The sequence below is a fragment of the Pleurodeles waltl genome, chromosome 7 (genome assembly GCF_031143425.1).
Source record: "Pleurodeles waltl isolate 20211129_DDA chromosome 7, aPleWal1.hap1.20221129, whole genome shotgun sequence".
Taxonomy (NCBI): Eukaryota; Metazoa; Chordata; class Amphibia; order Caudata; family Salamandridae; genus Pleurodeles; species Pleurodeles waltl.
The window spans coordinates 758,218,388-758,239,300 of NC_090446.1; the positions used below are offsets into that span (position 1 = coordinate 758,218,388).

Sequence of the window (20,913 nt, forward strand, 5' to 3'; positions counted from 1 at the left end):
GAAATGTTATTTTAGTTTAAAAGAAGCTGCTGCTTACTTCAAGAACCTTAAGCGCAACATGAGCAGCCTTAGAAGACAAGCCTTCTGTAAAGTCAGCACAAGTGCTCATCAGGAGATGAATCACATACATGACAGGATAGCTCCTCACACACTCCTCGGCACAGTACCATTGGTGATAAAGCTGCAAGCGGGAGAAGGATGAAGGGGGCATGCTTGCCACCAAACTGAAATTCCATAACATGTCAAATGTCTGTGCAGCTCTAAAATACAGCCAGGCAGTAATTGGAATGTTGTATTCCTCCCGCTCCAGCACTACTCGTCACCTGTTTTAAGTACGGTGTCAGAGAATGCTTCTCTTTAATGAGCCTGTAGTGGCCTTGTTGGAAGGTCCAGAGAATGCGTTGCACAATATAATGGTAAGAATGACACACACACACCGTGATAAGTACTTGGGTGGCAGACTCCTTGCGATCAGTTGCCCATTTATTTATAGCCTCTGGCAACACCTGGCCAGAGGATGTAGTTAGTGCACATACGGGGCAACTAGTGACAACAGGTCATGCCGCCAAAAACTACACAGCATCATTACATCCTTCCACAACTCCGTTCAAATGTTCAGTTGTTCAGGTAGCACATGAAATCTCTTAGGGCCTCATGAGTTTGGCGGTCCCACCACGGGACAGTGAAACTTGTGGGAGGACTCCAAGCCATGGCGATGTTGCCCCCCTCCCAAGCATATTGCATTGTTCCTGCTGGGCTGACCGGTGGGAACATTGTGATACGCCATTCCCGCTCAACTGCCCTGCGGGAACAGTGCTACAATATTGGTCTTGGCTCCCTTAAGGGAGCTGAGGGAAATATCATAGCACTCAAGCACCGTCTGAATGCGCACTGTGTGCATAGCACACAGTGCGCATTCAGATGGTGCTGGGCAGGGGCTCCCCTGTGGCCCCCAGCACTGGCTCTCCACCAGCCTTTCCGTGGCAGTGTGACCACCATGGAAACGCTGGCGGAAAGCTGAATTGTAGTCAGCGCTGAGTTCAGTGCTGCCCTGGCTGAGTACAAATCAGGCAGCCGTCACCACGTCGGGAACCATGTTCCTGGTGGGGACAGCGATCTTTAGGCAGGTCCACTCGCCAGGGTTGTAATGTGTTGGTCAGACCGCCTGGTGTGCGGCAATCCAACCGTCACCACGAGTGTGGCGGTCCTCGGACACCCACCGACGTAATGAGGGCCCAAGTCTCTAACTTGGGTGGTGGATTGGGCCGGAGACTGTACCTCTTGTGACGAAATCGGCTTGCCTCCTCCTAAGTCACAGAATGAGTGTACAGCGGAGGTCTGGGCGTGCCCGGTCCAGGTATAGGGGTCACTGATTGTCAAGTCTCCGGGTTCTTGTTCATCTCACAGTGATCCCCAATCATTGTTGTTGAGGTCAGACATCTCGCCTGGTGGTTCTCCAGAGGTTGCCTTCCAGAACCATTAAATATTATGGGTCATCATCTTGACTTCTGTTCGCGACCATGGTGCCGGCCACCCCAGTGACCGTCCATATCCTTCATATGGCATTCAGAATTTCCAGCCTGGCCTTCGGTCTTTGATGATCACTTGGTCACCGAGATGTAGATGCTGCGTTCTCAAACATCTGCTAATAATTTTTCTGGACATCTTTCTAGTGTCTCTTCTGGACAGCAGGGAGGTGGCTTCCACCACGGAAGGGTTTATGGTATCTTGTCTTTCCCTATTTAACATCAGCGACCACATGGCTTGTCGTGTGGTCCAGTGAGGTGTTGCTCTGTGCTCCCTTATAAAATGTTGAAGGCTGAGCTGCATGTCATCAGCTTCCACTGTGGCAATCTGTAGGGCTTTGTTGAGTGTTCGCATGAAGAGTTTAACCTCACCATTGTTCTGTGGCCACTGTGGGGTGATGCTTAAACTGCTCATTAAACCTTAGAATTTGGCTCCTTAAAAAGGGGGCCCATTTTATGTATTAACCTCTTCCAGGAGTCAAAACATTGCAAGTATTTTCTTAAGGACAGGCCCGACATTGCTGAATGCGGTGGAGTCAATGACTTCTACTTCTGGATTCTTCGAGTACCCATCTATGAGAACCAACGTGATCCTTCCATCGGGAAAAATCTCCCAAAATCAAGGCTAACCTTGACCACGGATTAGTGCATTGGTCCTACATCATAACTTGCACGGCACATCTGGGGATCTCGTCAATTGACAGAACGGGCCTTGCCTCACAAATTCATCTACTTTGGTTTCAAGACCGGGAAATCTCACCTTTATCTGCACATGTGCCTTCATCTTCCCTGTGCCTTGATGTCCTTCTTGTGCTAGCATGGTCACTCGTCGCTGGAGGCTGAGGAGAGTCACCAACCAGTGTCCCCGCAGTATGAGACCATCTAGGGGTCGCATTGAGTTTGTTACGAATTCTCCAGAACTTCGTCAGCCTGTCCTTGTCCATGCTCGTACAGTCATTGGCATTTCTGAGAAAGTCTTGCCAGGAGCGACCATCTAAGGTATGCCTCACTTTCATCCAAACAGCTTCATAAGCTGTTGTGCCGGAGATCTCCTTCAGATCTAGGGCTTCAGCTGCTGTGAGCTAGTGCTCGCACATGTTCCTCGACTGCTTCATCATCAGTCATGTTTTCTTCAGACGGTTTCAACGGGAATCTGGATAGGAAATCCGCGGGATTCCCCATACCAGGCCTGCATGCTATCTCCATGCATAAATGTTGGAGCTGGATAGCCCAGCGTTCTGTACGTTGGTGAAGATGCGGTGCAGTACCATTGAACAACGGCACTAGTGGTTCATGTTCAGTGACCACTCTCAACGGCCTTACACAGAAATATAAGTGAAAATGTCCACAAGCCCATTTTACAACAAGGGCTTCTCTCTCAATCTGAGCATAGAGCTGCTCAGTTTGTGTGAATGCTTTGCTTGGATAAGCGAGTGGTGCCCACTGGCCAGGCTCTACTTCCTGAGTAAAAACAGCACGCTGCCCTACTGGACTGGCATCCACACCAACTCTGTGTTTTTTGTTGGGGCAAAATACACCATTGTAATCTTGCATAGTAGCACTTCTCTAAGTGCTTGAAATGCCTCTTCTTCTTGGCGCCCCCACACCCAGGGAGCGTCAGTCTAGATGAGGGCTCGGAGTGGTTGAGACAGTGTGGCTAGGTTAGGTATGAACCGTCCACAGTAGGTGGTCATCCCTAAAAAGCTCCACACTTTGGTCACAGTTCTTCGTGCTGGGGTCTGCTTGATTACATATGATTTCAGTGGGTCAACTTGGACCCCCTTTTGGCTGAAAACATATCTGAAAAATTCAATAGACTTTCCCTTATGAAGAGTGATGCCAGTCGCTTGAGAGTGGCCCTCAGATGCTGGTGATGCTCCTGTGAGGTGATGGAAAGAATGAGGATGCCATTGCTTATGTTCATAACACCCTGTTGTCCTGAGAGGATCTCCCAGATGGCATCCTGGAATACTTCAGCTGCAGAAGAAATGCCAAAACGTAGGTGTTTAATCCCAGGTGTGTTGAGTAGGTTGTTATGTACCTACTTGCTTCTGCTAAACAAAGTTGATGATATCCTGCATTCAAGTCTAACTTGGAAAACCACTGGGAGCCACTGAGGTCAGCGATTACGTCATCTATGGTAGACATTGTGTCTCTCCCTTTTGAATGCTTGGTTAGGGAGGCGCATGTCAATGTATTTTTCCTGGCTGTTTTGGCTTCTCGGCAATGGCCATAGGAGATACACAAGGGTTGGCCCTGACACCCCTTGGTCCTCCAGCTTCTTCAGTTCTTGCTCCACCAATGTGCAAAGGTGGAACGGGATAGGCCTGTGTCACAGGACGGTGAGCTTTACGGATTTGTCAATGTGTAATTTAATGGGGGATGCCTTCAAACACCCCAGGCCAGGAAACAGTTCCAGGAATTGGCCAAACAGCTCTTCTAGTTGGAATGCTTTCCCACTTTTGGCAAAAGACACTAGTCCCATATCTTCTGATGAATGGCTGAAGAGAAGAGTATCCGCTTCTTTGTCAATGTGAAACATGGCGTGGATTTCTTTTGGCATCAGTCCTTTCAGTGGCAGGGATGTGAGGCTCCCAAATATGAAGATTTTTGTAATAGAAGGTACCAGTGCAGGACGAGGTTGAAGGCGCTGATATTGTTGTACACCTATTACATTGACTGATGCACCAGCTTCTATGGGGGCTTTTACCTGAGATCCCGCTACTTCAATCACACAGGTCGGCTGGAGTCTTCAGTGGGGCTTAGGGTAGTTTGTGAACAAAATGAGGACTGTACATCTGGAGAAATCCTCTGAAGGCAGCCAGATTCTCCCCAACAGACTTAGGGAATCAAAATCACTGGCAGGCCAAACATCAAAAGACACGATACTGATTATCTGCAGGTAAAGAGAGCACTGCACCACCCTGAATGGGATTAACTATGCAAGCCTCTCCAGGGCTCGTGGTTGCTGCGTGGTGGCCTGGTGGGCAGGGCTTCCAAACCAGCTCCATTGTCGGGCAGAATCAGGCCTCAGGGAAGGCAGCGGCAGGAACCTGCTATTTGGGCAGTGCGCTGGCCATGTATGAGAAAACGGACATCTAGTGCAGTCCACAAGAGGCAGGTAGGCTCTGCTGATGTCCCACGCCTGAGGCGAGGGTTGCAAGAACAAATGTTGCTGGGGCTACATACTGGGGCACGAGGCTGCTGCTAGGGCCGGTGCGAGCGGCTCACTGTGAGGCAGGCAGGCTGAGAGCAAGGGACAGGGACCCTCTTCGCCAATGTAGTGGCCTTGGTGGAAGGTCCAGAGAAAGGGCCGCACAATATGATGATAAGAACGACACACACACACTGTGATCTGTACTCTGGTGGAGAACCATGTGCGGTCTGTCTCCCATTTATATAAATAAATGGCCAGAGAATTTAGTTAGTGCACATCTGGGACAACTAATTGACCACGTCATGCCACCAAGCACTATGCAGCATCATTACAGAGCCCAGATCTAAGTCCATCCTAATGCTGCTTTCATGAGCTCTATTACAAAAGCATGAGAGTAGCACCACAAATGGCTGAGCACATCAACCCGGGCCTCTGTTGAAGACAGGTGAACTGTTTCCCTAGTTCTAAGAGTCAGTGCAGGCGTCGCAGACTGGGACACGCAAAATAGCATGCCTTGAAAAAAGAGCACCACACCCCCTATTCCTAAGCATGTTTCCCACATAGCAGAGTGCCTGAGCTTAGGGGGCGATAAAAATGTGAAGAGCTTATTATTGGTCTACAGATCCCTTGACCAAGTGTTGCAGACCCTGGAGTGTCCTCAGACCACAGGTTAAGAACCTCTGCAATAATCCATTAACATAAAATTGACTTGACATTAGTGGATTTTCAGAAAGTTAATTTAATATAATTTATTGGTGGACCCATGACAATGATATGTTTCATTTACTTCAGTAATAATAATATTTTTATTTCGGCTAAAAGCCATAAAAGCAATTTGAAAGAAAAATTGTAAATAGTCATTAATTTAAAGAAGTTAAAACTTGGATAAAACTAGTTTAAATGACACACAGTTGATAAGCTGTCCAAACCCTAAAAACATTTACAAGACAATAAATACATATATTCAGTGAGTCTTAAAAGCGTTCAACTAGTTAAGATCAGTCTATAATGTCACACAGTTGATAACCTATCGGTCTTTGTTGTCTTAATAAATCAATGGTCTAACCAGACATCTTAGCAAAGTTATAAACCAGTCAGATGTAAACTCTCTCTGGATCGTACTGCCCAAGCACATTGAAGATACCTTGTTACTACAAACACTACCTTATCACTTGTGTCACTTATCAGTATACGGAGAGATTCTTTATGGTTCCTTATTCCAAGGAGTCTACATAAGGGAATAATCCACTTTCTCCTGGGAATTGAGTATCTTGGACAGAAAAAGACAAAGTGGGCCATGGTCTCGAGTTGCGATGGGAAAAAATTACAGAAACCAGGAGTACAGTCAACCTTGTTCCACCCCGTGGTGAAGGACTTCGATGGCAGACTTCAGTAGTATCACTAAGCTAGTCCTTTTTTTCCAGTTCGTGAGGTAGATCATTTTAAAGTATATCCCAAGCTTGCATGCTTATATTCGTTTTCCAAAAATATCATTCCAACGAAAATATAACTAATTAATGATATTTAAATAAAAAATTAAGTCATTATGTAATATAACACTTGAGGATTGCAACATAAGATATTGCAGTCTCATAACATCTGGGAGAATATAGTATCTTGAGCAGTCAGTTTTTCTTCTAAAGGTCGCCAACCACTGTATTTCAGTTATTATAGCAAAGGATCATGCAGTACAGGAAAACATTATCCTACAACATATGTTCCTGTTTTATGTCTAATACAGCTGTGATCATACTATGTAGTTCTCAGAAAGGCAGAAGGAATCCAAGAAAATTGAAAAAAAACAAATTAATTGTTGATTTTACAATACAAATAAATCTAATACAAACTTATCTCTGTTCAGGCAATGCATTGGTGAAGAAAGGTGGCCAAGAATTTGTAGATGCAGTTACAGAACTTCGGAAAAAGAATGGGCCACTCGAGATAGCTGGAGGTGAGAATTTAAATCCTGGACAGTATTCTAATTGTTTGTGATCATGAAGTGCCTGTGTAGGCAGAGTGCACCAAAGAATGTCTAACGTTCTGTGTATTTTACATAAATCGGTCCAGGTCCTGCAGAACACCTGATGCATGTCATGTGGAAAACTCAAGTATCTTCCTTGATTCAGACGCATTGGAGACATTTAGTTTATGCAGCACAGCAATGCTAAATCAACACATACTGCAGATCTGGAAACTTATTTTGAGAAAACTACTTTATCCTTCTGTGCCTCAAACTGAAAACATATGCAGTGTAAAAGGGATTTATGGTAAACTAATCTTGTCAAAAATATATTTGTAACAAATTGGGAACCAGGTGATATGGGGAGAACTAATATGAGGAGACCTTTCCTCGCCACCCCCCCCCCCAATACCTTCTCACCATTTTCCCGTACGTCTCCATTGTGTCTACCCTTGTTATAAGCAGCATATTTAGACTGACATGGTACGTCACACATGACTCTGCTTCCAACTTCCTCCTTGAGTGACCTTGAGCAGGAGGCAATAGTAGTGTGACCATCCTGAAACTGAGATAGGTCTTTCCAAGGGGGCGGCAGCATGGCGTATCTGCTCTGGCCACCTTGCACAAAGAGAGAGATGAGGGGTGAAGACCCCACATGTCCTCCCAACATCACTGTTTAATGATACTTATGCAGGAGATTCTTCCTTTTGGATTAGATGGTCTCACACACTTAACAGTGTCATGCTTCATCATAGACCACCTATCCCCACGCTGATAGGACAGTGCGACCAGGATGGACTCGACCCCACAGTGAACTACACCCAGGGGAAGTTCTTAGATAAAGTTTTCTGGATAATAATGGGATCCATTTAAATTTAAAACTACCTAGCGTACTACCAGTGTGATACACCTTTAATAGTGGTCTCCATTGGTAAGGTTAAAAAAGATAAGTTGACGGTCTCAAAAAGAGATTTTAAGCGTTGACAGGATCACAACCGAAGTGGTTGAGTGATCTCATTTCCTCCACACCTTTTGTGTATATTGCTGTGGCACCAGCATTACCTCCATGTTGCTTTTCAGGGCACACCATGATAACCTGACTGGTAAAGCCAGAACCCTGCCAGCGTCTTTGAGGCTTTGAGCAAAGTTGATAATCTCTGTATGTTATAAATAACTTATTACTAATGATATCAGTTGTTTTTGTTTTCACATTCTTATTTTTCTTCCTATTGTAAAGTGTTTTGTTAAAACATTTTACAGCGTTGTTTTGATGTGCTACTCTGTAAATATCTTATTAAAACAGATGTATAGTATGCAGTCTCCAACTGTCCCCCTTGCGCTCCATATTTCTCTTTTGTTTTTGTAACATGGCCTCAGCTGGATAATACACACCTGGTACTGTGTTACAGATACTACCCTAGGAAAACAACAGGCATTTGCCAATGCTTGTGCAACCCCTTTACAATATGCACTGAGGAGGGGGCGTTTTTCCCATAATTTTGCACACTGTCCCAGACTGCATAAGGGCCACACAGTTGAGGGTGCACCACTGTATAGATGGGGGCAGTAGATCTGACCTCTAATGCAGCCCCAGATGTTTGAGATGTTCTACGTAAAGTACTGTACTATTTCTTGAAGCTATGACCACAGTATATCAATTGCCTACAAACAAAACACGTGTGTATAGTCCACTAAATGTGATTGGAGTGCTAAATTGTTTTAGATCGTCTCTAGCTTAAACCTACACTATGGTTTCTGTGCCCCCGTATTGGGCAAGTGCCATTTCAGTGGCACTGGCACATAGGCTCAATAGTGTCCTCCGACCACTGCGCAGATGCTGCCTACCTTAGTTTGCCTCCCAGCTTCCTATTTGTGTAAGGAAGGAGTCCATTCTCCCCAAATCATCATACACCATTAAGCAGTAGGAGTAATGTTGTACAGTGGATATTATTATCTTCTCCATATGTTACAATGTCATAGCCCTCCATAACCACCATACAGTTTTTGATTTTGTATAATGATTTTGTGTAGATGGTAGCCCTGACAATAGTCTATACCATATCTCTTAGAATAGTGTTCATATTCCCTCGACAGTCCATGTAGCCTTCAAATAACCATGACTTATGTTACACAATTTCTTTTTAAATGTCAGGTTTTTCAAGGTTGGGCTGTACACATTAGCTAGCACAATCCCTGCAGATAACTCTTCACCCCGGTACAATTAATGTTATCTGCAGTTTGGGAACACAACTTGAAATTTGTGCACTAAGTTTTCATCCTGTTAGGCACTGAAATGTATGAGGCATAGAATTGTTTAAGGCTGCAGTGAGCGGTGAATTTCACAAATTGTGCATCTATTTGATTCAATTCCCTCAACATGAAAACATTGGCTTTCTAGTTTTTTAATGCTAATAGTTTCTCTTATTGACAGCGTTATTAAGACAAGACATTCTGAGCTCAGCCTTGTGAGGCTTCTTGCTAGTGATCCCAGTTGACCATTCTCTCCTTCCTGTTTCTTAGACAGACTGCTTGGGTCCGCCCATGGTTGCAGGTTAGAAGGTTTGCAGTTTTCAGGTTATCTTTAAAAGTAATCCAACCTTTACTCATTATGTGAACTCACTATTGAACAGTGCATTCTACTATCTGTGCATTCTGCCTTGCCTCCTATTCTCCCAAATGATTATGCAACTGTTTACCGGTGTGCCTAGGTTTTTGCAGTAGTCTTAAATGTAATTGTCTTAAATGCCTTCCTACATAGCTACTAAAGACATTGCAACGAGTTAAAAAAAATCATCTAAGCCCATATGCATCCTAAGATGCAAACATCACCCCATACAGACACCTATGTTGGTGAGAGCCCATTTCAAAATGTTAAGCTCTTTATACACATGTATGTTCATGGCCATGCACCTTGATGTCTTTCAGTCTCTTTCAACCCTACAACGCATCCTGGTGCCTGGGGTCATCCTAAAAAAAAATGTATTGTTGACTCCGAGTCCTAAGTTTAAAAGAGGCCAGTCTCTCCACGTGGGAGGTTCCTGCATTTGTCATTGACAACGGAAAAATACTTCATAAAGTTCGAGCTAGGCTTGATGGTGCTCCTTTTTCCCCATCTTCTTATAAGTAGATTTTGCACCTTCCTGCCAATCAAAAGCTCAAGACTAGAACATTATTTGCAAAGTTTATCTCAATTAAGGTTTTCCATATTTAGAGACATTTAAAGACTTTGCCTATCGATTCTGATCTTATCTATGCGATTACCTATCAAGAAAGGTTAACTTCACCCACCTCCACCTCCAGGGTTCTGAAATGGCTTCCATTAATTTGAGGGCTTTGTTAACACCATAAAACATATACATTTCCAGATGGTTATACTGCAGTATGTTGTTTGCCTTCAGCCCTACCCCTACAATAATAGATATCACATAGCTTTGAGAAATCAATGAGGTGTCTTGCACATGTAAAACTTTGATCTGCATTGACTACCCTCCAGTCTAAATAAGGAACTACAATTATTTATTTATTTATTTATTTGAAGTTAGTAATAGGGAATTCAGTAAATATTGTGCCCCATGGTATGGCATCTGCTTTGAGGTACTCTTAAATATTTTTGGTCCTTGGCTCCCTTGTCACCCATTCATGTTGATAAAAATGACATTTCTTGATTGAATTTGTCTCTGTAATGACGTCATGAACTTTTAATTCTGTGCCACGAGTCTGCAGCCCAATACAGTCCAAGCTGGCCTAATACATACACTCCCTCACTTGCCCCAATTTGGGTCCTGAGGCCTTGGATAGTGGGTAATTAAGATATTAGATGAATAGGTGCAGGGGCCCAGATTATTTCGAAGGCTGCTGGGTTTGATTCCATCTCATGTCTTAAGACCTGCAGGTGGGATTAGAAGGGGGATCTAGCAGAATCCTTCACAATTGCATTAGGTAGCAAGCCCTTTGTTGCTCAGGAGGACCTGGACAAAGGGGCAGCGGATCGCTCAGCCTGGTTATGTGCAGCTACAGATAAGGTACGTTCGATGGCATCTGTCGCTGTAGATACGCATGTTTTGCATAGCTCGCCATCTGGTGTTGGGCCGGAGTGTTACAAGTTGTTTTTCTTCGAAGAAGTCTTTCGAGTCACGGGACCGAGTGACTCCTCCTTTTGTCTCCATTGCGCATGGGCGTCGACTCCATCTTCGATTGTTTTTTTTCCGCCATCGGGTTCGGACGTGTTCCTGTCGCTCCGAGTTTCAGAACGGAAAGATAGCTAATTTTGGAAGATTTTCGTCGGTATTGTTGCGTTCGGGATCGGCGTAGTTAGATTCAACACCGCGTCGAAAGATCGAAGAGCTCCGGTTCCCTTCGGGGTAGTTTTTCGATCCCCCGTCGGGGCCTGGTCGGCCCGACCGCGTGCAGAAGAACGCCGATGGAACGGACCCCGTTCCGCTTCTGTCCTAAATGCCACAATAAATACCCCTATACAGACCAACACTTGGTCTGTAACCTGTGCCTGTCACCTGAGCACAGTGAAGACACCTGCGAGGCCTGTCGTGCGTTCCGGTCCCGAAAAACACTTCGAGACCGTCGAGCCAGAAGACTTCAGATGGCGTCCGCGCCGACAGCCCACCGAGAGTTCGAGGAACAAGAAGAGGAAGGAACCTTTTCGATCCACGAATCGGACTCCGAAGGATTCGACGATACACAAACCGTGAGTAAGACGTCGAAAACCGCTCAGAAGAAGATTTACAAGGCCCAGGGGACGCCACTGCCACCAGGCCATGGCTCGACCCATAAATTCGGTGACCCACCGTCGGCACCGAAAAAGGCCCAAACAGTGCCGAGATCGTCCGACTCCGGTCGAGACACCGGCATGCAGCCTTCTCGGGACCGAGAAAGTGCTGGAGACAAGCATTGACACCGAGATACCGGTGTAGACACGGCTCGACGCCGAGACAGCGGCACCGACGAAGATCGACGCCGAGAGGTTTCGGCCCCGAAAAAGAAAAAAGTCACCTCGGAGCCGAAAAAAGATGCAGACAGGGTTTCGGTGCCAAAACAAACTGCAACCGACCCAGTTTCAGGCTCTTATACAGAAGAGCAATCGCTAACCTCCCAAATGCGAAAGCATAGGTTTGAGGAAGAGCTACAATCAACTGATGTAGACCATACGCAAAAGCGTATTTTCATACAGGAGGGGACAGGAAAAATAAGCACCCTTCCCCCTATTAGAAGAAAGAGAAGATTGGAGTTCCAAACTGAACAAACACCACAAACAAAGGTGGTGAAAAAGGTTACTCCACCACCCTCTCCTCCACCTGTAATTAACGTCTCACCAGCACAAACTCCATCACATTCCCCAGCTCACACCACCATGAGCCAGGGTGACCAAGATCAGGACGCATGGGACTTATACGACGCCCCAGTGTCAGATAACAGCCCGGAGGCATACCCTACGAAGCCATCTCCACCAGAGGACAGCACTGCGTATTCTCAAGTGGTGGCTAGAGCAGCACAATTTCACAATGTAAGCCTCCACTCCGAACAGGTCGAGGATGACTTTTTATTCAACACCCTCTCCTCCACCCACACCTCCTACCAAAGCCTGCCTATGCTCCCTGGTATGCTCCGGCACGCAAAAGAAATCTTTAAGGAGCCTGTCAAAAGTAGGGCAATCACACCAAGAGTGGAAAAAAAGTATAAGGCGCCTCCTACAGACCCGGTTTTCATCACTACACATCTGCCACCAGACTCTGTCGTTGTAGGAGCAGCTAGGAAAAGGGCCAACTCCCACACATCTGGAGATGCACCACCCCCAGATAAAGAAAGCCGCAAGTTCGATGCAGCTGGTAAGAGAGTCGCAGCACAAGCTGCAAACCAGTGGCGCATCGCTAACTCTCAGGCACTACTTGCGCGCTATGACAGAGCCCATTGGGATGAGATGCAACATCTCATTGAACATCTGCCCAAGGACCTACAAAAGAGGGCAAAACAAGTGGTTGAGGAGGGACAGAACATTTCAAACAACCAAATACGCTCCTCCATGGACGCTGCAGATACAGCTGCACGGACAATTAATACATCTGTAACTATCAGAAGGCATGCATGGCTACGAACGTCTGGATTTAAACCAGAGATTCAGCAAGCAGTTCTCAATATGCCTTTTAACGAAAAAGAACTGTTCGGTCCAGAAGTGGACACAGCGATTGAGAAACTCAAAAAGGACACGGACACTGCTAAAGCCATGGGCGCACTCTACTCCCCGCAGAGCAGAGGGAATTACAGCACATTCCGTAGAACACCCTTTAGAGGGGGGTTTCGGGGTCAGGGCACACAAGCCAGCACCTCACAGGCAACACCGTCCAGTTACCAGGGACAGTACAGAGGAGGTTTTCGGGGACAATATAGAGGAGGGCAATTCCCTAGGAATAGGGGAAAATTTCAAAGCCCCAAAACCCCTACTACTAAGCAGTGACTCACATGTCACTCACCCCCTCCACACAACACCAGTGGGGGGAAGAATAGGTCATTATTACAAAGCATGGGAGGAAATCACTACAGACACTTGGGTTCTAGCAATTATCCAACATGGTTATTGCATAGAATTTCTACAATTCCCTCCAAACATACCACCAAAAGCACAAAATTTGACAAAACATCATTCCAATCTCCTGGAGATAGAAGTGCAGGCACTATTGCAGAAGAATGCAATGGAATTAGTACCAAACACACAAATAAACACAGGAGTTTCCTCACTGTACTTTCTGATACCAAAGAAGGACAAAACGCTGAGACCAATCCTAGACCTCAGAATAGTAAACACATTCATCAAATCAGACCACTTTCACATGGTCACACTACAAGAAGTGTTACCATTGCTAAAACTACACGACTACATGACAACTTTAGACCTCAAAGACGCGTATTTCCATATACCAATACACCCATCGCACAGGAAATACCTAAGGTTTGTATTCAAAGGAATACATTACCAATTCAAGGTATTGCCTTTCGGATTAACAACCGCACCAAGAGTCTTTACCAAATGTCTAGCAGTAGTCGCTGCACACATCAGAAGGCAGCAAATACATGTGTTCCCATATCTAGACGACTGGCTAATCAAGGCCCATTCGTTAATAGAGTGCTCAAACCACACAAATCAGATCATACAAACCCTCTTCAAACTAGGGTTCACCGTCAACTTCACGAAATCCAACATTCTGCCGTGCAAGGTACAACAATACCTAGGAGCCATAATAGACTCAACAAAAGGAGTAGCCACTCCAAGTCCCCAAAGAATTCAAAATTTCAACAACATCATACAACGCATGTATCCAACACAAAAGATACAAGCAAAGATGATATTACAACTCCTAGGCATGATGTCTTCATGCATAGCCATTGTCCCAAACGCAAGACTGCACATGAGGCCCTTACAACAGTGCCTAGCATCACAGTGGTCACAAGCACAGGGTCATCTTCTAGATCTGGTGTTAATAGACCGCCAAACTTACCTCTTGCTTCTATGGTGGAACAACATAAATTTAAACAAAGGGCGGCCTTTCCAAGACCCAGTGCCACAATACGTAATAACAACAGATGCTTCCATGACAGGGTGGGGAGCACACCTCGATCAACACAGCATACAAGGACAATGGAACGTACATCAAACAAAACTGCATATAAATCACCTAGAACTGCTAGCAGTTTTTCAAGCACTAAAAGCTTTCCAACCAATAATAGTTCACAAATACATTCTCGTCAAAACAGACAACATGACAACAATGTATTATCTAAACAAACAAGGGGGGACACACTCCACGCAGTTAAGCCTGCTAGCACAAAAAATTTGGCGTTGGGCAATTCACAACCAAATTCGCCTAATAGCACAATTTATACCAGGGATTCAGAATCAACTCGCAGACAATCTCTCTCGAGATCACCAACAGGTCCACGAATGTGAAATTCACCCCCAAATTCTGAACACCTATTTCAAACTCTGGGGAACACCTCAAATAGACTTGTTTGCGACGAAGGAGAACGCAAAATGCCAAAACTTCGCATCCAGATACCCACACAAGCAGTCCCAAGGCAATGCCCTATGGATGAACTGGTCAGGGATATTTGCTTACGCTTTTCCTCCTCTCCCTCTCCTTCCTTATCTGGTAAACAAACTCAGTCAAAACAAACTCAAACTCATATTAATAGCACCAACTTGGGCAAGGCAACCCTGGTACACAACGCTGCTAGACCTATCAGTAGTACCCCACATCAAATTGCCCAACAGGCCAGATCTATTGACACAACACAACCAAAAGATCAGACACCCAGATCCAGCATCGCTGAATCTAGCAATTTGGCTCCTGAAATCCTAGAATTCGGGCACTTACAACTTACCCAAGAATGTATGGAAGTCATAAAGCAAGCCAGAAGGCCATCCACCAGGCACTGCTATGCAAGTAAATGGAAGAGGTTTGTTTGCTACTGCCATATTAATCAAATCCAACCATTACACACGACTCCAAAACATGTAGTGGGTTACTTGCTTCACTTACAAAAATCTAACCTGGCTTTCTCTTCCATTAAAATACACCTTGCAGCAATATCTGCATACCTGCAGACTACCTATTCAACTTCCCTATATAGGATACCAGTCATTAAAGCATTCATGGAGGGCCTTAAGAGAATTATACCACCAAGAACACCACCTGTTCCTTCATGGAACCTAAATGTTGTCCTAACTGGACTTATGGGTCCACCTTTTGAACCCATGCACTCCTGCGAAATACAGTTCCTAACCTGGAAGGTTGCATTTCTCATCGCCATTACTTCCCTAAGAAGAGTAAGCGAGATTCAGGCGTTTACAATACAAGAACCTTTTATACAACTACACAAGAATAAGGTCGTCCTAAGGACTAATCCTAAATTTTTACCAAAGGTTATTTCACCGTTCCATCTAAATCAAACAGTGGAACTTCCAGTGTTCTTTCCACAGCCAGATACCGTAGCTGAGAGGGCACTACATACATTAGATGTCAAAAGAGCATTAATGTATTACATTGACAGAACAAAGAACATCAGAAAGACTAAACAACTATTTATTGCATTTCAAAAACCTCATGCAGGAAACCCAATATCAAAACAAGGTATAGCCAGATGGATAGTTAAATGCATCCAAATCTGCTACCTTAAAGCTAAACGACAGCTGCCCATTACACCAAGGGCACACTCAACCAGAAAGAAAGGTGCTACCATGGCCTTTCTACGAAACATCCCAATGCAAGAAATATGTAAGGCAGCCACATGGTCTACGCCTCACACATTCACCAAGCACTACTGTGTAGACGTGTTATCCGCACAACAAGCCACAGTAGGTCAAGCCGTATTAAGAACATTGTTTCAGACTACTTCCACTCCTACAGGCTGAGCCACCGCTTTTGGGGAGATAACTGCTTACTAGTCTATGCAAAACATGCGTATCTACAGCGACAGATGCCATCGAACTGAAAATGTCACTTACCCAGTGTACATCTGTTCGTGGCATCAGTCGCTGTAGATTTGCATGTGCCCACCCGCCTCCCCGGGAGCCTGTAGCAGTTCGGAAGTTACCTTCAACTATTTGTATATATATCATTTCAACCTTAAATAAGTACATACTTAGTCACTCCATTGCATGGGCACTATTACTACAATTCAACTCCTACCTCACCCTCTGCGGGGGAAAAACAATCGAAGATGGAGTCGACGCCCATGCGCAATGGAGACAAAAGGAGGAGTCACTCGGTCCCGTGACTCGAAAGACTTCTTCGAAGAAAAACAACTTGTAACACTCCGGCCCAACACCAGATGGCGAGCTATGCAAAACATGCGAATCTACAGCGACTGATGCCACGAACAGATGTACACTGGGTAAGTGACATTTTCATTCCCATACGTGAAGTCAAGCTGAGGAGAAAAGTGCCCTTGGCCCCCTGGTTCACAGACAGACTGAGGTTACTCAGGCAGGGCTGCCTCCGCCACTAACTTGCCTGGAGAAAAAAATATGATGTGCAGTAATGGTCTGCCTACAAGACAATGATTAGAGAATATAAGGTAGCTCCTAAAGAAGAAAAAACTAAATACTTCACCGACAAAATTAAGGCAACAAATTCCTCTAAAGTACTTATTAAATTTGTTGTGCAGCTATCCACACCCCTGGCCTCCCCTGAAACCGTAGGCTCACAAGAGCTCTGTAATCAGCTAGCTGAGTTCTTTCATTCAAAAATTGCTACTATTTACAAAGAGCATGAAGCATCTATACCAGTAGCTGAAAGGTTGTTGCCCTTAAGCAGAGAGGTGGGGTCAGAGTCTCTTACTTCCTTGGAATTCATGTAAGAAACCATAAATAGGCTTACAGAGTTTCCTTACACCAGAACTTGTGCAATTAGCCCTTCTTAGCACTAGGTTGGGCTCTACCCTGGAACCATGTGGTCCAAAAATCTTGCACATAGTGGCCTGCGTGGTAGCACATCCCCTCTCATCCATGAAGAACCAAGCTATCTCTTCTGGGAGCTACCCTTGGTTGTGAAAGGAGGCAATAGTAAAGCCTCTTCTTAAGAAGCCCAACCTGGACCCCAAAGATCTTACAAACTTCCGACCTATCTCTATAGTTCCAGCCAAGATCTTGAAAAAGTATCTCAGTTGCTACTTGATGGCATATGCGGAAGAGCAGAGCTGGTTGGACTTGTCTCAGTTTGAGTTCTGGAAACATTACAGAACCAAAACAGCATTGGTATCGGCTACGGACCGTATCAGGCAGGTAATAGATGTAGGGTGCGGTGCTGATCCTGTTGGATCCGTCTGCGGCCTTTGACATCATCTCTCCATTCCTGTTGGTTGAACACCTACAGTAATTGGGTGTTAGAGGCAGGGCTTTGAAACTGCTGTCTCCATTTCTACCTTAAGGGCAGATCCCAAAGGGTGACGGTAAACTAATTTGTATCTTACCTGTTTTCCCTGCCATGTGGGATGCCCCGGGGCTCTACTTTTTTTTAACCTTGACGTCTCCCTTTTTGACAGAATCATATGCTCCTTTGGGCTACAAGCAGTCTCTTATGCCAACAACACCCAGATCATCATGTCGATTACAAAAGATACAGAAGCTACTATAGCTAACTTCAACCATTGTATGACAGCAGTAGCAGGGTGGATGAGAAAACACTTCCTGAAGCTCAATGTGAAAAAGACTGAGGTGCAGAACACAAATCTCTGTGTGGAACAATACCTGGTGTCCGGAGACATTAGGTACCTAATGTCTCTGGACCTTACCTAGGCCTACAGAGAAGGCTTAGAATTTAGGGGTGATTTTGGACGGCAACCTCTCTTTAGATTGGCAGGCCAGCCTCATTGCGTCAACCTGTTTCTGGCTTATTAGAATGTTGAGGAAAATCTTTCCTTTCATCCCCATTAGGGCATGGAAACAAGTGGCCCTAGCGTTAGTCATGTCAAAATATGACTGTTATAATGCCCTTTACTTAGATACCAACTACAGCACCCAAGCCAAACTGCAGGTAGTGAAGAATGTGTGGGCCAGGCTTACCCAGGGCATTCCAAAACTACATTCGGTTGCTAAGAGACTACTTGATTTGCACTGGCTCCCAATAAAAAAGTGCACTATGTGTAAGGCCATCTGCATAGTGCATGAGGCCTTTTATCAGGGCAGCCAAGCAGGAATCAAGACAGTGTTTCACTGGTATACCCCTGGGAGAAATCTTTGCCCAGCTCACCTTCAGTTGGTGACAGTGCCCAGAGTTCAGAAGAAGAAGGCAGAGTGTTCTCAGTCACGGCAGCAAGGCTGTGGAACTCGCTGCCAAATCATCTGACTGGTATTAAATTACACTCTCCTTTCAGTGAGGCCTTAAACCTGGCTTTTCATGCAATAGGGAAATCCCCTACGCGGTTTTGCAATTTTGCTAATATGCTGTGGCTGAATCGGACCACTGAGAGTTTAGCACCTTGTTGCCTATGGCCATTTGCCGCAGTTTGTAAATCTTGCTCATGTCAAATCTTTGTTCCACCACCCTACACTTTCTTGTCGTCTCCATGCTGGCGGGTTTTTTCATCACTGTTTCTCCATTGGTCACTGTTTTCCTATCTTTCACTTCCTCCTTCTTTCACCCCTTTGTGCTTTTGCTATCGTTTGCTCTGGATCAAAGTATAATGATGAAAAATAAGTCCCAGTCCCCAGAAATTAGTGCATCTGCCAACCCCCTATTATCACCTGCACACATGGAGTAGTTGCCTGATGACAAGGGACTGCTGCAGACTTTTCCACAGAAATTGTTTTGTCCACTCCACCTCTGGTAGTTTTCCTGAGTTGTATATTCTTAAAAATCTCATACTGCTACTCTCAAATCTCTTGGGTCACGGATGAGAGCTCCAGAAAATGACCTTCTTTGTTCCTTCATTCTCCAAACATGTAATTATATCCGTTTTTAAGTGAAGGAATTGTGTCTTCCATTCGGCTGTCTTTTTAATCACTCGCCAAATCTTTGTGTATCACTAACCCTGAAAATCCTGGTGTTGTCATATAGTATCTTAATAGAATGTAATGCAGCAGAGAACAGAGAAACGAATTATGCTAGCATGATATGACAAGCAAGTACCTGCGATGTTGCAATTCCAGTTAGGGGAGGACGAAACTCAACTGCCGACCGCCTCGTGGGATTGCACTCCATTTGCCGTGGCACAACCTCATGGACCTAAAGCAAATATGTCAAAATGTACTCTACCTCCGACAAAGAAAGTATTCAATACATCTAGTTCACAGTCATTTAGAATGTATTTGTTTCTTTTTACAAGCAATTTACCCGTACAGCATTAGATTCCTTTGTGGCACTTACTAAAGATCGTGGTGTCTCGTTCTGCAGTGTCCTTCGTGTTTTTTTTAACTTCATTCTGTTCACCTTTATTTTAGGCAGTTTCTCGCCTAGCTCATGTCCTCTACTCCCAGGTCCTATTTAGTTATTTTTACCTCTGCTCCTCAGTCTTTCCTGTTAGGTCTTTTTGTGCTTACTCCATTTGTGTGGTTGTCAGCCCTTCTGAGACTATGACTTTATCCGTATTCTTACTTTTAATCTGTACAGCCAGAATAAAGTACTGGAGAGCAGTCAATGCAGATTCGAGTTTTACATGTGCTAGACAACCTCAGCATAGGCGTCAATTCACCAATATGCAAGGGGTAGCGGAAGTGACATCCTACATCCTTTGCCCTTAATGATACCACAGGAAGTGATGTCACATTACCTTAATCCTCATGACACCACAATAGATGCACTCACTATTACCCTGACTTGCTCATTAGCACTTTCTTGCTCAATCTTACTCACCTATACTTTCTCACTCACTTTCACATAAACATACTAATCCGTATACAAACGTACGTGCTTACACATACACACGCTGTCACCCAAACTCTAACCCAACTGCACACACATAACATTAATTGAAAAGTATTTTATTTAAGATGCAAATGAAGGTCCCTTTCCAGACCCTACTGCTCCACCTTTTAATTCATTAATAGTGAATAATAGCTTATTATTCACTATTAGTGCAATTAATACTTAGCAGAAAGGGAGGTTGGAGCCAGACACCGGTAATGCGAGGTACTCCTGTATTCTTGCCACTAAGTTTGCCAGCTCTGAGGCTAGGGATCGCTAAGTCAGTTCCAGGTGTCCCAAGGGGCATGCCAGTGCTCGCCCCTGCAACCCCTGGTGACCCCTAAATGACGTCCATAAACCCTAGCGCCATGAATATCATGCATCTTGCCTTAATTTCAAAAGACTTATTTTATATTCTCATGGACAGTGCAGATATTGGTCTTTGAAAGATGTGGAACACAGGTTTCTGTGCCGAAATACACTAAAATAACGAGTGGTATGAGTGAGCTTGACACTTTCTTTTCACACTACAGTTGTTTGGGTGGTTTACCCTCTAGAGTTTTTTTTTTTTAAATGTGATCGAGGGTTGAATTTTGTGGCATAGTTTTTGAAACTTAACTGCCGCGCCATAGATATTTCAGGCAGTTCTAAAGGGTAAATAGGACAAGAATCAGTACCTAAGTAATCTATCACACCTAGAAATCTGCTAATAAAAACGCATTTTATCATTCTACTTTGCCACATTCTCCGTTACTGCATTCTTTTGCCAGTTCTACTTTGCCTTCACAAAGTTGACATGCCACTTCACATATTATCATACCTATTAGCATTGCCTTCATAAAAATGCCATTTTAGTTTCTG

At 44.7% G+C, this 20,913-nt stretch overlaps 1 protein-coding gene across 7 annotated transcripts in view; it reads left to right on the forward strand.

Annotated features, from left to right (window-relative positions):
* Positions 1-20,913, forward strand: part of MACROH2A1 (macroH2A.1 histone) — a 254,157-nt gene that overhangs the window by 180,354 nt on the left and 52,890 nt on the right. For all 7 annotated transcript variants that reach the window (XM_069199232.1, XM_069199237.1, XM_069199236.1 and 4 more), the window contains one exon: positions 6,545-6,634. In XM_069199232.1, coding sequence (XP_069055333.1) covers positions 6,545-6,634 — 90 coding nt within the window. The remainder of the gene's footprint in view (positions 1-6,544; positions 6,635-20,913) is intronic.